The sequence below is a fragment of the Ammodytes marinus genome, assembly GCF_949987685.1.
Source record: "Ammodytes marinus genome assembly, chromosome: 8".
Lineage (NCBI taxonomy): Eukaryota > Metazoa > Chordata > Actinopteri > Uranoscopiformes > Ammodytidae > Ammodytes > Ammodytes marinus.
The window spans coordinates 14342686-14361069 of NC_137212.1; the positions used below are offsets into that span (position 1 = coordinate 14342686).

General features: G+C 40.7%; 1 protein-coding gene across 1 annotated transcript; it reads left to right on the top strand.

Annotated features, from left to right (window-relative positions):
• Positions 1-15352: 15352 nt before the first annotated feature.
• On the top strand, positions 15353-17986 carry nmur1a (neuromedin U receptor 1a; the record flags this gene model as incomplete). The annotated part of the gene is made up of 3 exons (XM_080032233.1): positions 15353-15365; positions 15502-16446; positions 17643-17986. The coding sequence occupies 3 exons, from the start codon at positions 15353-15355 to the stop codon at positions 17984-17986; spliced, it is 1302 nt and encodes a 433-aa protein (XP_079888359.1).
• Positions 17987-18384: the final 398 nt, after the last annotated feature.

Sequence of the window (18384 nt, forward strand, 5' to 3'; positions counted from 1 at the left end):
AGCAACCAAAGGGCCACTATCCATATCCAAGGTCTATTGTCATTTTAATTTTTTTTTTTTCAGACATATCAAAAACAATACAAAACTAAATGAAAAGCACAAAAATACAACAAACAAAATTTATGTTTAAAAGACTTCACAAAAAGAAAAAAAAAAGAAAAAAAATTATCTGTATTGATGTGACATGCCCGAAAAGGAGCAGGAAGAAGTATACACTTATTTAATCCTACCCCTTTTCCATAGTAAAAAAATAAAAATAAAAATATATAAAAAAATAAAAATACAAATCCATACACAGAATTACAGAGTTGTGTACGATGATGGTGATGTTGACTGCCACCTTAACAGCTTTGCCCTTAGCAAATAAACCAGAAAATCAGTCAGAGCACAACCCAGTCTCACAGTGAAACATTCTGAGGGTATACAGACACAGCCTTCGGCCCAAACTAATCTCTCTCTATTACTGACGTGAAGGTATAAGACACTGGGTCATGACTCATTCTATAGATTATCTCTTGCCATCACAAAGTGTACGTATATGGTGACTGACTAATTGAAGCATCATCAGCCAAGCTGTGTACTACCAGCAGGGGGAGCACATATCGAATTGGCAAATTATTTTGATTGTGCTTCCTCTTTATGGCTAATTGCCCCCTAGAAGCAAATCATTCAGCACTAAATAACAGGGTGCTTAAGATGGGAGCTTACCTTGCTCTTAATTATATACATGATGTGACACATGCATATTTAATATATGACTCACTGTATAAGTGCTATGGTGGAAGCACAGACATAGGGCAGGCAGTTGAATAAGATGTTTTTAATATAGAACTTACAGAATGAGATCACTGACAACACTACTGTGGTAGTAGAGTTATATAGGTGAAGGAGGGTGGGAGAGAGAGAGAGAAAGTGAGAGGGAGAGGGAGAGAGGGAGAGTGTGAGAGAGAGAGAGAGAGAGAGAGAGTACACCATATCTGTGTGTGCGTGTGATCGTGAGTTAGGTGTAAGGAGAGAGCGGCAGACCGGAGGAGAGTGGACTGAGGGAGCAGCACATTATTCAAACGACACTCAAGACCATAATCTGTGTTCACACCCGGGACTTAACAAGGGAACACATTAGAGGTAAGACGATTCACGCTCTTTGGAAACCTACATCAACAGGTCAGGGAAAAATGGCTACAATTCAAATCATCTATCAATTGTGAATAGCACTGCATCAGCCAGTGCTTTAAAAATATGAAGGATCGTGCTGAGTATCATGAAATCAACAAGTTCATTATCAGCAATATTTTGATATCAACTATTTGTTTATCTCTCGATACTAGGGTTATTCTGATAATGCCACTTTTTGAAATAGTAGATGGTATATTTTGGGATTATTATCATTTAAGTGTTTTAAATGTAAAAGCACACAAGCAGTGGTTTACTAAAAAGTTATGATCTATTGTACGTGAATACTGATTTTAACAAGCTGTTATAACTGTAATTTGGATTAATAATACTTGATTTGGTTTGACATCAGCGCAAATTTCTGTTCCTGTATTTGTGTGCGAGACTAACAAAATAGGATTTGCATTTAGCTACTGCGGCTTAGGCTGTAATTTAATTGGTTTCTGTAGTCCATCACCTTTATTTACCGAAGTGGGGTCTTCCTGCTAAAGACATTACCAAGGTGGGCATAACAGGATTGCTCGGAGAAAAGTAATTTAACTAAAACCTTTGAAATTGAAGAATGGGACAAAAGTTACCTCTGTTAAAAAAAATCCCCAAAATTATTTAATTCAACAAATTTACTCACTGTCATTATTTGTATGTCATCTCTCTCATATCCTCTCTTGCCTCCTTCTGATTCTTTGTAACAATATAATAAAAGGATACATATGAACAGGGGCGTCAAGCAAGCCAGAATTCTGGGGGGCATAAGAAAAGAGTTGCTGACATGATTAGTTGATTAGTTATATGTGTTAACAAGAAAATGAACCGCTGTACCTAATGAAGTGGCCAGTGGGTGTATATATATATATATCTATATATATAGGGGAGAACGGGGGAATCTGAGGCGTTGGGTAATGTGAGCCACCCCCTGTATCTAGGCAATGGAAAACATTTGTGGTCATGTGAGATATATGTTTTCAAGCCCCTCTCATTTCCCCATGGCCCTGAAAGAGAGGACCTCATGGTGCTGTGGTAAGCATGTTTTTTTCACCGAAATAGGTATTTTGCATGTAAAAGTAAATTTTCTTGCTGTCAACTTAATCAACTGTTGTGCCAAAGCAAATGTATTCACATAGAAAAACTTCTATCATACGTGTTGATGAACTACCAACATATAAAAACCATGTGATGATATTAGCTAAAGATTAGCCTGAAATGCTAAGAGAGATAGTTTTTTTCTCAAATTGTGGTGGTGGGGGAAAGTGAGCCAAATGCTGTGGGGGAAAGTGAGACACAGTGCGTTTACATGCAGACTCATAATCGGATAACTAAACGAATAAGACCTCAACAGGACTTTTAAACTGCATGTAAACACCTTTATCCGATCTACTTCGGACACAAATCGGCACAATAACGGACAAGAGAAGTCGGATAAGAACACCTAGATAATTCGTTCATTGTCGGCTTTCTCTCTGCATGTATACAGGGATCGGACATCGCATATCGGACTTCTCGTTCTGTGCTTGTGTGCCTGCGCGTGATAGGCTACACCAGGGGTGGCCACTAGGTCGATCGCGATCGAGAGGGTAGTGTGGGTCGATCGCGTCGACGTTCGGTGGAGGGAGAGAGGACACCACTTTCTAATTTGACATACAGTACATATCAGTTTGTTAGCCAGTGAGCTAACCACAGCTAATCCAAGTCAAGGAAGTGGAGAGGCTTCTACACTGTGACAAATTCTACTATGTAAAATACAGCCAGAGAGAGGAAGACTGTTCAGACCACCACATATTCTAGTGGGGCAGAAGTGATCATTGAGAAGGATTTTTTTTGTATGACTCTATAAGTCTGCCTTTAAGATAAACCTATGCATTTGTGTATATTTCTTGCTCTTTTAAATTAGAATTGCTTGAGCCAGTGATTTTCAAACGCGGGGTTATGGCAGGGGGGGCGCGGATGAATATGTGAGTTTGTGTTTTTTATATTAAGATCACGGCATAGCTGGACAAGAGTTCTTCTGCTTCATTCCTCTCACTGCATTTAAATGCATTCATTATATTACAGAGAAATAGGTCTCGTTAAAGAAAAAGAGCACCAAGCCCAACCCAGAGGACCCTGCATGCATTTTTTTTATTTTTTATTAATATTTTTATGGAAAATCCATGTGTCTTTCTTCAATTGCTTCTAATTCATCAGACCCAGTGTCTCCAAATTATTTGTTCACACAAAATTCCTCATATTTAGCCTCTTAATTTTCCTCTCAAAGTGCACCAGATTCATGCATTTCACTTTAAAAAGGTGAAAAAAAATCTCCCGGGGGGGCATGCCCCCGGACCCCCCTAGGAGGGTCTGGTTCTCTGCTGGCTACTATTTTCCTCCAGCAGGACATTGGAGGTAGTAGCGTGGCACTGGATGTGTGAATGACATTTAACTAGGCAATAATTTGGGCAAGTCTGTCTGCCTATCTTTCTCACTCCGCTGATATTTATTGGAGACTTTGGTTGTATGCAGCATTTTTTTCTTTTCTATACTGGAAAATACCTTTAGGCTGCAATTCTGCAGACATGTTTCCTCTTAACTGAGAACCGTACCGTACAGAACAGAACCGTGACTTAAAAACCGAGGTACGTACCGAACCGTGACTTTTGACCCCTAATAGTAGGTGGTAGCTCACTTTGACTTGGTCATTTTAAAAGTAGCTCACAAGCTGAAAAACAGTGGCCACCCCTGGGCTACACCATGGGTTATTGACGGAAGAGAACCGGACGTGGCTCTAAAACCACTTGTTGAAAGCATGGTTGAAAGGGCTACAGCGCCACCTAGCATAGTGGAGACAGCCATGCATCGGACATTTATCCGATTTCTGAAAGGCCATGTATACTCAGACAAGTGACACGGTCCGTTCGAGTGTCTTGTTCGATATATGTGATAATCCAATCTAGTTGTGCCATGTAACCGCACTGACTGTCTCACTTTCCCCCACCATGAGGCACAAGTTAAGTTTACAATATTACATAACATATGTTTTATTTTAATGTCATACACATTGTAGAAAAGCCATCATGCAAAGGAAATACACCAGGAAGACGACCTGGGCAACCACACGGAAAGAGCACCTTCTCACCTTTCCCTGTTACCTTCAGGGCTGGAATGTAGAGTAGGCCTAGTTGTAGAGTATGACAGGCTGTCTGATGTTATAATCCAGTTGGGTCTTCTCCTGTGTTCTGAGTCCCAGGCTGTTCTCGCTGGTTCTGATTTTCCTATGCTTTGACCCCCAGACACAAGCTGGCTCTAATGGCGCTTTTCCACCGCAAATGTAGCTCGACTCGACTCAACTCGACTCGACTCAACTTGGTTTGGTAGCAGCACGGGTCGTTTTCCACCGCAAATAGTACCTGCTGAACGTGGGCGGGGTCGTCGTAAGGGGCTGAAAGCCTACTCCGGAGCAAAGTAGCAGAGCAGAAATTGCGAGCAGTTGTTGCACTATTAACTGAACCAACCGCCAAAAACATGGATGAAAAATGTTTAAGAAATACCCCCCTTTTATCTGTTTGCTAAAAGAAGTAGAAGAATATTGCTACGGGCCATTAAAAGGGATGGTTGTTGTCCCGATGTGTGACTGTGTGGCAGAGTCAGCTGTAGGGATGCGTCACGTACATCATGCACGTAAACACGGGCATGATAAAGTTGACTGTTTAGTGCTTGTTTCAGGATACGTGTTTTCAAATGCAAGCCGTGTCTCAGCCTGAATATTTTATTGAGGTAATCAGTTCAGTCCGAGGCTTGTAATGTAATCGCTCGCTATCATGTCTGTCCCAGCTGGCTACTATTAGCCTAGCTGCTAGCTGCCCTACATGTCTCCTCTCGTATGATAAGTAACTTCCCCAACAACCAACACTGGGTGAGCTTAGCGAATATATGGAAAATAAATTCAGATCTGTGATGCAAATCAAATGAAAGAGAGCCAGAGAAGGCTGCACGCGGCGTAAATACACTCAAAAGTCCCGGTGAGTTGGGGAGAATAAACAACAGAATGAAGCCGGTAGTCTCTGGCCACTGATTGGCCAGACAATAGTCTCTGGCCAATCAGTGGCCGGCCGTCTGCCGACGTCACCTTTTAGCATCGGCTCAGCTCGCTTGGACCCTAGAGCGAGGCGATACCAAAAAAGCAGCCGCTACGTGGTACCAGGTACCATGAAATTGCGGTGGAAAAGCCAAAAATGCGAGTTGAGTCGAGTCGAGTCGAGCTGATACCATGCGGTGGAAAAGCGCCATAAGTGTCCTGTGTTCTGACCCCCAGACTGTGTTCTAATCTAACTGGTTCTATCTTTCATTTGAATCTTATTAAAACCTTTTGAATTATAATATGTTGTATTTGATTTTGTTCAGAGTTACTTTCAAGTGTTTAGAAAATTTGCTTTGCTTAATTGACCAAACCCCTTCATTCTTTTACTAGTCCGACATTAGTTCTGGAATGTGTGGCTAGCTTTCAGGATTCTAACTGTTACAATATGTGTTGTTATGGTAGTTTCAGAGTGGAAAAAGTAAGTGGATCAGTTTACCCCCAGCTGGTTTCCTTTACCCCCTTGATTTTTCTGGTCTGTCTCAGTTTACCCCACAGCTGAGGTAAAGTGAGCCACATGACAACTTTTTTTAAAACATATTTTCACTGCCCTTTGTCTTGAAAAAATTCTGCTAATGCCCATTTCTAGGAAACATCCTGAATTAATGGGAAATGTGTAAATTTGAGTGATAAATCATTTTAGCTCCCTTAGAGGGGAGCAAATTTAAAAAGTGGCTCAGATTACCCCATTCTCCCCCATTTTTTTTTTTTTTTACAGAATTCAAAAGTCTGGTGCGACACAATTATTTGGGCATATACAGTAAATGTACACATGTAAACAGCGAGTATTGGATCAGATTTCGTTAAAGAGTGCTTAAAATGACTTGTGGGCAAAGAGGAGCAAATTATCAAATCCAAATTCAGGTTTTGCACACATCCTATGCACTACATTTGACTAGATTAAATCATTAGTATCAATACATTTAGTCTCACAAATTGATTACACTGTTCACTGACATTCATAGAAAGCAGTGTCTTGTCAACTCTGGCACAATTGCAGGGACAGGTTGTCATTTTGGTCCGTTCCATTTTGTCAAGGCAGATGAACATGACTTGCACCTGTGATTTGGATCATTAGATGGATTCTTAAATGTAAGGAAATTAATAGTTGTGAACAACAAAACCCACAAAAACAGACAGCCAGCACTCACTCAATACGCAAAGACTCAGGATGTGGATACAACACAAATCATCAATATGTAAAACAGGTCAGGTACACTTAAAAAGGAATAAAACAATATTGTAATAAAAGAACCTCAGGACCCAGTTTGAGGTATTTCCCTCTTGATGTGTTCTATGAAGGGGCCCCAGATACACTCAACAAAAATATAAACGCAACCTCACAGGTGTGCCACATCAAGATGCTGATCTGACATCATGATTAGTGCACAGGTGTACCTTAGACTGTCCACAATAAAAGGCCACCCTGAAATGTGCAGTTTTGTCTCACAGCAAAATGCCACAGATGCCACAAGCATTGAGGGAGCGTGCAATTGGCATGCTGACAGCAGGAATGTCAACCAGATCTGTTGCTCGTGCATTGAATGTTCATTTCTCCACCATAAGCCGTCTCCAGCGACTTCACACAGCCATTGAAGAGGAGTGGACCAACATTCCACAGGCCACAATTGACAATCTGATCAACTCTATGCGAAGAAGATGTGTTGCACTGCATGAGGCAAATGGTGGTCACACCAGATACTGACTGGTTCTGAGTCCCCAGACCCCCAATAAAGCAAAAAAATGCACATTTCAGAGTGGCCTTTTATTGTGGACAGTCTAAGGCACACCTGTGCACTAATCATGATGTCAGATCAGCATCTTGATGTGGCACACCTGTGAGGTGGGATGGATTATCTCAGCAAAGCAGAAGTGCTCACTATCACACATTTAGACAGATTTGTGAACAATGTTTGAGAGAAATGGTACAATTGTGTATCTGGAATGAATTTTAGATCTTTAAGTCCATCTCATGAAAAATGGGAGCAAAAACAAAAGTGTTGCGTTTATATTTTTGTTGAGTGTATTTTGAAATTTGGAATGGGAAGACAAATGAAATCGAATTTCTTCAAGGTGTAAACAGGAAACCATATCATTCAGCCACTTTTGGAAGGAGGGAGGAGAAGTTGACTTCCATTCTCTTAAAATAACCCGCTTTGCAATGACCATACCGAACATTAGGGCTTGTTGTAAAATGTAGGGAAGAGTCAGGGAATAGTCGGAGCAGCCCAATATCACAAGGAGACAGTCAGGGGTCAGTTGTCTGTTATATATGTTACTGTACAGATGAAAAATGTCAGTCCAAAACCTTGTGAGCTTAGAGCAGGCCCAGAAAAGATGCCCGAGAGTACCATCAGCAGACTTACATTTATCACAGGTAGCAGAAACAGAAGGAAACATTCTATTCAGCTTGGTTTTGGAAAAGTGCAACCGGTGAATTACTTTAAACTGAATGAGCTGAAGCCTAGAATTAATAGAGCATACTTTTATCCTACTAAGCCCTTTCTCCCACAGCTCATCAGATATTGCTTCACAAGTGTCCTTGATCCATGCCTCTTTGATATGGAGAGAGGGGGTTGCCATAGAAAATAGATTAACAAACCGAGAGATCAAATGTTTGGAGGTGGGAGGTTTGGTCATGATGTCATAGAAGACGTGCTGCGCTGGAATCGCATCAAGACGAGGAAAAATTTGCTTAACAAAATTCCTAATTTGCAAGTAACGACAAAAATGACTAGAAGGGAGATTGAATTTTGTCTGAAGCTGAGCAAAAGAAGCTAAACGATTATCTATAGAGATCCCTGATAGTAGATACACCACTATCTGACCAGCGCTTGAAAACAGCATCCATCAGACCTGGCCTAAAACAGGGGTTCTGACATATAGAAGCATTAATTGACAGTACTGGGAGATCCAGGACACCCTTAATTTGCTTTAAAATTTTAAACGTATTGCACAGAAAAAAAATTATTGCGTAGCAATTTCATTGTAATGTTAGGTTTGGAAAACAGAATGGCTGACAGGGAGGCACCAGTAAATGAATAAGCGTTACAAAGTTCAAGCTCAGGCCTCTTAGGCCCAGGGCCGCACACTTCACCGCCCTCGACCGAGGAGTGATTCCAGAAAACCCACGCTCTAGCGTTGCAGGCCCAGTAGTAATGTCAAAAGACAGGGAGTCCTAAACCCCCTTCCTTCGTGAGCTTCTGTAAGTGAGCTTTAGAAATACGGGGTGGCTTGGAAGCCCAGATAAAGGGTATGATGATAGAGTCCAGCCTTTTAAAAAATTAAGAGGTGAGAAAAATGGGCACATTCTGAAAAAGGTATGTGAATTTGGGGAGTACTACCATTTTAACAATGTTAACACGGCCAATCAAAGAAAGGGGGAGAAGTTTCCATTTATCTATCATGTTCTTAAGCTTATCCACCAAATCCAAATAATTGAGTTTGAAAGGAAGTTTTGGATTTCTGGGGATATTAATTCCCAAATACGAAAAATGGTCAAGGGAAATTCTGAAAGGTAAATTGTCAAGAAAACTGGGGTCGAGACTGTTAGACAGAGGGATACAAACTGATATCCCCCAATTTATGGTAAACCCAGACAGTCGCCCAAAGCTGTCTATCAGATTGAGAAGGGGTGAAAGGGATGTCCTCACGTCGGAAAGAGTCAAAACCACGTCATCCGCATACAGCCCAATGGTGCAGTCAGATTCGCCACATCTTATACCAGAAATTTGGGGGCTGGCTCTAATGGCTATGGCTAGCGGCTCAAGAGCCAGAGCGAAGGGCATTGGAGAGAGGCAACAGCCCTGCCTGGTGCCACGGTGCAACTTGATGGTGACCTATCATGATTAGTTAGAACAGAAGATTGAGGACTAGCGTATAGCATCTTTAGTATAGCCATAAATTTCGACCCAAAACCAAATGTATCGAGAGCAGCAAACATGTATCTCCACTCTACCTGGTCGAAAGCCTGTTGAGCATCTAAAGAGATAACAGCCACGTGGGGCAACTTATTTGAATACATTACATTTAGCAGACACCTAGTGTTTGAGAAGGAATATCATTCAGGGATGAAACCCGATTGATTGGGATGAATTAAAGAACCAATATATTTGTTTAACCGGTTAGTCAGCACCTTTGCAATTATTTTTTGGTCGGAATTAAGCAGACTTAAAGGAGCTGTAAGCGTAATGGTTCTTTTAGCTAACTTCCTGTCAGTTACTGCAGTTAGCAGTCCCCTCGCTCGTCCCTACGTCACCACATTAATGCACTGCGGTCTTCGAGCAGCATGTTATCTAGAATCATCTCAGATCCATAAGTGTGATAAAACATGATAAAAACCATCAAAACAGACACTGGGAAGGATTTCTACCTGCTCCGCCATTGTAGGCGCATAAACATTCACCCATGTGTCGCTCTGGCGTGTACCAGCAGTGAGACCATGAGTGAGACGGGTGCGGACGGGTGTCGGTTTGTAGCGTTCTCTCTTGTGATTGGATAAAATTTTGGGATACTACATCAAGTTTAATTGCTTATTACATTCAGAGCAGCTGGCTAAGAGATTGGCTTTATGAAACGCACATATTGTGTAAGTGATTACTGTATGAATAAAGAGCGATTTAACACTTATATTAATATAAATAAACCGCTTACTTCACCTATAAGGGGCGGTATGAAGCAACGTTAGTATCATCTCTATCTTTTTTAAGGAGGACACAAATATGTGCATCGTACAAAGTGTGAGGGAAAGTACAATTTTTCACAGAGCAATCAATCATACGGAGCAGAAGAGGTGCAATAACATCTATATGAGTCTTTATATGCCAAATTATATGCCAAAGCCATCAGGGCCGCATGCTTTGGGACCGAATAGCATTCTCAACATTGTGGTCCTTGGCGATGATGACCCGCGGCCACTCGTTAGGATGCGGCTTGGGCCTCAGGCTACGGTGGGCTCGGTCAATTTTCACGGGCCTGCTGAAGTTGTCTTGGCCGAGTAACTCCGGGATCAACTTTAAAACAAAGTCAGTAGGGCTGCCCTTCTCTTCACCTTCTTTAATGCCCAAGATGCTGACGTTGAGTCGGCGGGAGCAGCCCTCCAGGTCATTCACTTTAGCTTTGAGGAGACCATTAGCCACCTGTAGCTCGTTGCATGTAGCTTCCAGCGTTGTGATGCGGCCATCCGCAGCTGACAGGGCCTCGTCGAAATCCCCTAAACGAGCTTAATTTTCATGGTGTTTCTTTTGAAGCGAGGACAAGGAGCCTTCAAATAAGTAGAGGCGGCCCTCCGGGGAAGTCTTTAAGCCATTCACGAGAGTTGTGACTTTAGCTAGTTTGTCTCCGTGCTGAGCGATGGCGGCTAATATAGCTTCGTTGCTTGAGTCCATTGGGTCCAGCTGGCTATTATTTTTCTTTGGCATTGTGACACCAAAACACCACCGATAGGTTACAGCAATGCTTATACGACGTCCGAGCAGATTATTTTTCTCGAAATGCAGTGTTTTATACATAATTTAATTTTCATTTTCCTTTATTTAACCTCAAAAGATCAATTGAAGGGTGACCCTCTTTTACAATGACGTTGAGTTTGTACAGATACACAATATACAATGAGAATACATAACAAGTTTACACACACACACACACACACACACAGACAACAACAATTTAAAACATTCAGATCAATTGAATGAAAGAGACAATAGCCTAATTAAAACAGTTACAAGTGTAGAGGGGCTGATTCAAAATAATAATTTTAAATTGGTTAACAGTTATGAGTGTATTTATCTTAATTGTATGTTGTAGGCTGTTCCAGGAGTCAGGGGCACTATGGCTAAAAGCGGTTTTACCAAGCTCAGACCGGGCATAGGGGACATATAACATGAGCATGTCAGTTGAGCGGGTTTGATAAAGCCCATCTGAAATAAGCAGCATTTCTGTCAAATAGAGTGGTAGCTTTCCAGTCAGAGCTTTATATATAAAAATATGCCAATGTGCATCACGTCTCTCCTTAAGGGAGGACCACCCAACCTTTTCATATAAAACACAATGGTGTGTATCATAAGCATCTCCTGTAATGAATCTCAAAGCAGAGTGAAATACAGAGTCTAGGAGTTTAAGGCATGAACGAGATGCATGCCGATAAACCACATCACCGTAATCAAGGACAGACATAAAAACTGCCTCAATAATAAAATCACGGAGATGGCACGCAGCACTCGGAAAACATTTCTACACCATTACTACGCACGAGTGCCTCCCGCCAAAGCTGCTTCTTTACACTAGATTAGCATAATGTTCTGATTGTAATGAGCTGCATTCTGTTGACAGGAGTTGTATACGTAGACAGAACCCCTGAGAAAGTCTAGCATTTTTTATAACATCCACTCCACTGCTAGTTTTAGTCATCAACTGTAGCATAGCTGATGTGTACGTTAATTAAAGCTGATAAGACCTTATTCCTTACATTCAAAAGAGGATGAATTCACTCCTGGAGATCAGTAAGGCAAAATCTACGACCTAAACATTTGTAGCCAATTGACACTTTGAAATTATTTCCTCTACAAACTATTTTTTTCATTGGGCTAGTAAGTTTAAAGAAAATACGTGTTGTGACTTCATTTTGGTTGAAAACGAGACATGATCTCTTGGTGGCTACAGCAATAATCCAACGTTAAAGGAATGAAAAGATAAATAAACATTTGAGGCTATATCTAGCCATTCATTACTCAGCACTCAGCTGCATAAACACAATTACTGTATTTTTCTTTTTTTCATTTAACTTTTATTTATCCTCGAGAGACCAATTGAGGGGTGACCCTCATTTTCAATGACGTCGAGTTCAAACAAATTCAAAGGAAAAACAACAATACATAAACAATATTCAACGCAAATACATCAAATACATAACTACAGGTGAAGAGAAAAACAATTGAAACATTTACACAGTGGTGAAGATTAAGTGGTAGCAATTAAAATTAAATGGGTGAAAGTACAATATAGCCTAATTAAAACAGTTACAGGTAGAGTTTGGCAGATTTAAAATAGTTTGTTTAAATTGGTTAAAGGATATGAAGTTATTTAGTTTAATTTGTTGCTGTAAGTTGTTCCAGGAGTCAGGGGCACTGAAGCTAAAAGCTGTCTTTCCTAGCTCAGACCGGGCTTGTGGGACATAAAGCATAAGCATGTCAGTGGAGCGGGTCTGATAAAGCCCATCTGAGATTTGCAGCAATTCAGTTAAATAACGAGGAAGCTTCCCGGTCAAGGCTTGTAAATAAAAACATGCCAATGTGCGTCACGTCTCTCTTTAAGGGAGGACCACCCAACCTTTTCATATAAAAGACAATGGTGTGTGTCATAAGCATCTCCTGTGATGAACCTTAAAGCAGAGTGAAAAACAGAGTCCAGGAGTTTAAGACATGAATGTGATGCATGCCGGTAAACCACATCACCGTAATCAAGGACAGACATGAAAACTGCCTCAATAATTCTTTTCCTACTAAATAAAGGGAAGGTGGTTTTGTTCCTATAAAAATAGCCAATTTTTTGTCCTAGTCGACGAACAAGATTTTTTATATGAAAATTAAAAGTGAGTTTATCATCTAACCAGATGCCAAGATATTTGTACTCTGTGACTCTTTCAATTAAAAATCCATTATTTGTAAAAATATTAAAATCATTCAAATTTGTAGTTCTTGCTCTGGAGAAACACATATATTTGGTTTTGTCTGTATTTAGAACCAGCCTGAGGTCCACTAGACAGTCCTGCAGGGTGTTAAAAGAGCTTTGTAGGTTCTGAATAGATTGGTGCACCGAATCGGAAATGCAATACAGTACTGTGTCGTCAGCGTATAGATAGGCGTGACAGTTTTTTAGCGATGAAACAATGTTATTTATATAAATTGTGAAAAGAACTGGACCTAAAATTGAGCCTTGTGGGACACCATTTGTAACAGTTAAAAACTCAGATTGGTATCTTCCGAGTTTAACTGACTGCTGTCTATCAGAGAGATAATCCCTAAACCAGCTACATGCAGAATGATCAAAGCCAATGTTATGCAGCCTCCGTAAAAGCAAATGGTGGTCAACAGTATCAAAGGCCTTTGAAAGATCAATAAAAAGTGCTGCACAGTGCTTTTTCTTGTCTAATGCTGTAACAATGTTGTCGACAACCAAAGTCACAGCAGAGACAGTACTGTGGCCTGCCCTAAAACCAGATTGGAATGGGCTCAAAATGGAAGCACTAGTTAGAAATGTTTTTAACTGATTATTAATAAGTGATTCTAGAATTTTTGCCAGGCATGGGAGTTTGGAAATTGGCCTGTAGTTATTAAGATTATTTTTGTCACCACCTTTATGTAAAGGAATTACGTGAGCTTTTTTCCAAATTTTAGGAACTATTCCAGAGGAGATGGAAAGATTAAAAATATGGGTTATTTGTTTGTATATGTTGTTTGTTTGTTTGTATTTGTATAAATGCAAGATGAATTTAGCATGAAAATATTTAAATAAAACAAAATCAATCAAGAGTTACTGAAACTGATATATATAAATAAATGCAGAACAAATGAAGAAAAATGTATTTGTAGTAGAGTATGAGGGAGATGTGTCATCCATAACTGCATCAAAGTAGATCATGTTTGCCGCAGAACTAAAATATTCATTATAGTAGTGGATCTACTTTTAAAAAGCATACCATATTATTTCTTGGCAGCATACACTGTACAATATGCTAATACGCTGCTGCAAGCATGTTTCTGAGCTTTCATCCATATGTTATTGTACCTTTTTTATCCGTTCTGTGAATAGGATTATATATTACCTGGCTTAATGGACATCAAGGGTTATAGTCTGAATGCTCTATAGACAAAATGTAGTCCATTATGGCACTGCAGTTGCTGCACTCTAAAGCCACCAGAGAATGGTGTTATATAGTTTTCAGTGCATCAACACCGTTAAGGCGGTTGTTGCACTGCTGCAGTGCACTGACAACTATGACAACTTGCCTTACCACTTATAGTGATTCAAGCTTGTTGTGGAGGTTATCATTACATATAGAACTTTGTACAGAAATACGAAGAACTAAAAGCCAGCTGGGTTTTAAGTATTTAATCAAGAACATACAACAGGCAGTGTTATAGAATATAAGATTCAGCACACCCTGTGGGATATACAACCAAACACCTCAGATGTGATAGGTTTCTGTCCCCAAACAACAACTTTCTCGTAGACCATCTGGGTTTTCAGGAAAATGTCATAGACATTTAGAACTGATATACTGTAGCCTAGTGAATATCTGAAAGAACGTAGTTACATACAAAATGCCATCACACTCGTGTTCTGCCTAGATTGAAGGCTTCTAAAGTAACTCTCCACCAGAGATGGAAAAGGCCTCTTATTGACTATGTAAATGTATGGAAAAATTATTTTTGTGTTTTCATGAATATCGTCTACAGTCACTTACATTGTGTGTAATCAACAGGACAGTCTTCCCCTGCCTCTACTCAGCTCTCACTTTACATTCAGCAGATTGGCCAGTTCCTTCTTCTATTCAACATTTCATGAGCTCTATGTGCTCTTTTTGCCTGGCAACTGGTCCCTGCCAATGTATAGTCTATCAAATAACTCCTCTAGAAAAACAGCAAACTGTCCTTTTACACTGTGGTTTTTGTAAGGATATTGTTCATGTCCCAGAAGGTTCAAACTATTACTTTACCCTGAAATATCTAAAAAAAATATATATATATGAAGAACAAATGTACAGCTCAAACGATATGACACAGGCCACATTAAGTCATTACAGGTTACCTTGCAATCAGTTCAAAGAGGGTTCTGCATATTAGCGTTAATTGAAGGACTGAGGCAAAGGATTTATAGCTCGACTACAAGGGCAGGAAACAGATGGTAATTCAAATGTAATCAATCACTCCGTCTTTTGTTAACTATCCAAAGTGACTTCCAAACTCATTGACAGCAACAGCAGTCGTAGCTAATCTAATTTAGAGTTTCGAGAACTGGTGAGAGATGAATGTAAAGATGTGGATCAACTCCTTTACTCATTTGTGCCGAAACATGTACACTTCAGGTATCAACAAATCTTTGATTCCTGTTCAATACAACTTTAAACTACAGTATTTCCGCTAGTCTTTATCCTCATGCGAATGTTCAAAACATACTCTTAAAATGTCATTTCATAAAGATCTGCTCTCTTTTAATCCCAGGTAAAGATAACTTCAGCAGGATGTCAGCTTCTTACAATTGTTCTTTCGACCTTCTGGCTGAGAAAGGTGGATTGCTTTGTCCTCCAGGGGAAGACTGTGCCAATCTGACCTCTAGCATCATAAACGGCAGCCACACGGATCTGGATGACGCATGTCTGACAGAGGAAGAGTTCCTGGTGAGATATCTGGGGCCTCGTCGATCGTCCGTGTTTCTTCCCGTCTGCCTCATCTACATGGCCATCTTCATGGTAGGTGTGGTGGGAAATGTGCTGACGTGCACCGTCATTGCACGCAACAAAGTGATGTGGACGCCAACAAACTACTACCTGTTCAGCCTGGCGGTGTCAGACCTGCTGGTGCTTCTGCTCGGCATGCCACTGGAGCTGTACGAGCTGTGGCAGAACTACCCCTTCCTGCTGGGGAGGGGCGGATGCTACTTTAAAACATTCCTCTTCGAGGCAGTTTGCTTGGCATCGATCCTCAACGTGACGGCGCTGAGCGTGGAGCGTTACATTGCCGTGGTGCACCCGCTACGCGCAAGGTACGTTGTCACACGCACCCATGCCAAGCGGGTCATCCTCACAGTGTGGGGCGTGTCAGTGTTGTGTGCTTTGCCTAACACAAGTCTGCACGGGATTGTCGTCCTTCACAGTCCCTCCACAGGACATGCTGGGAACAGGAACATAGAGATCCCTGACTCAGCGACATGTACGCTGGTGAAGCCGCGTTGGCTGTACAACCTGACAACCCAGGTGACCACTTTACTATTTTTCGTTGTGCCCATGCTTATCATCAGTGTTCTCTACATGCTCATCGGGCTGCAGCTGAAGCAGGAGAAGATGCGTCAGGCAATGGAGACCAAGTCGGGCTATGGACAGGACAGCTTCTGTAATGTCCGAGCACAGCAGCAGAAGGCACGTCGCCGGCAGGTCACTAAAATGTTGTGTAAGTATCTATTTCAAGATTAAAAGTATTGTTTGTCTTTACCAAGACAAGATATCAAACACACCTGACCTATTTATTTAAACAAATGTAAGTTTGCAGCTGCACCCATTTGTATCATTGTAAATAAACAATTGTGTGACATTTTCGGCGTGAACATGAATAAATACTGATGATGTGATAATAAAATGAGATACCAACCATGAACATCAACATTCAGATGTGACAGGGTTTGCCAGATATCGTCATAAGCTCAATAACAAACAGTCCACGCTCACTTTTGTATAACTGAGAGGTGAATGCACATTTAGGGGTTAACGTCTTTCTTGCTGCATACGCATGAGCTGAGGTATCAATCTATACCTTATCTTTCTATAATATGACATTGATTTAAATATACTCAGATGTGTGGTTGAATCATCTCCCTTATCAGCTTACTTGTAAAATGAAAAATTAAATAAATAAAAAATAAAACAAATAACCTTGTGAGACTCAGATGTAACTTTATGTAGGCCTACTTATGTACTATTAAAATCTGTGTCCATGTTCAAAATGTATGTTGTTAATAAGTAGTTATTATCTCAAGAAGGTGCAAATATTAAGATTCTGATTTTCTTCCATTAAATAAATAAACGTCACTATTTTACCTCAAGCCACACAGTCAGACATCTCACTGTTCAGTTGTAAGAATGCTATGTATTGGACACAACAGCATTGTATGTGGCATGCTGGAGACGGCGACATGAATAATCAAATCATGTCTAAAACCTCAGACGACTTTATGTTTTAAAGATCTACACCAAAGCATGACACAGTAGCAGTATTACCTCCTTATTGCCTGAAATGTCAATGAAAACTGACTTCATAGAGTAGTTTGATTTTGAACGTCTCCCCGATGTGAGGTGCATTTGTCCAATATGGTATATGTCAGGGATAATATTGATAAATGTGAAGATATATACAGTACTAGTTAATAAATGTATGTGTAGCCTTAAATTAAATAAGTATTTTTTTCTAATTATGATCCTAAAGACTTACAGAACTAAATCATAGGCTGTGTGCTCTCGACAAAATATTTTTGCAATATTGACACAATCTCATTGTGCAGGGAGAGCATGTTGGCTAAATAAATAATTATAATGCCAATAAGTCCCCTGTAGCTCATCATTGTCGCTTTCTTTTTCTTGCTGATTTTCTAGTCGTCTTGGTGGTGGTTTTTGGGATCTGCTGGGCCCCGTTTCACACCGACCGCCTCATGTGGAGTTTCATCAGTGATTGGACAGACAACCAACTGGAAATCTTCCAGTACGTGCACCTCATCTCCGGAGTGTTTTTCTACCTCAGCTCAGCAGTCAACCCAATCCTCTACAACTTTATGTCCACACGCTTTAGAGAAATGTTCAAGGAGGTCATGTGTCATAGGCCACACAACATCACTCCCAGGAAACACTCACTCAGTGTCACCCGGGTGACGCTTCGCAGAACCCTAAGTGATGCATCACTTAGCAATGTCATTGAAGCAGAGGCAGAAATGAGGATGTAAGATGAGGCCACTTTTTAAGTGACGCTGAGATCCATCATCGAAATGTGCCATTTCATATATGCCACCCTAGCGCTTTATGCCGCTCTCTACATGGCTTGCCGTTCAATAAGGCTATCACACCACTATCCACCACTACCAACATGCACTAGAGCTAAAGTTTGAAGGATGTTCCTCTTACTGCCGTCTACACTAACCTACAGTGCCGGAAAATAAAAAGGGGACAGTGGCTAGGCAAACAAAAGCTATGTTATCCAAGTCTAGTTTTTTATTATGAGGGAAATGGGGGGGGGACCATTCCTGACAAAATAAATGATGCCATGTAGTGAGTGGAATAAATCTCTAGGGCGCAGCATATGGAATGGCATTCCCCAAGTCGCAGTAGCAGCTGCCGCAGTTCG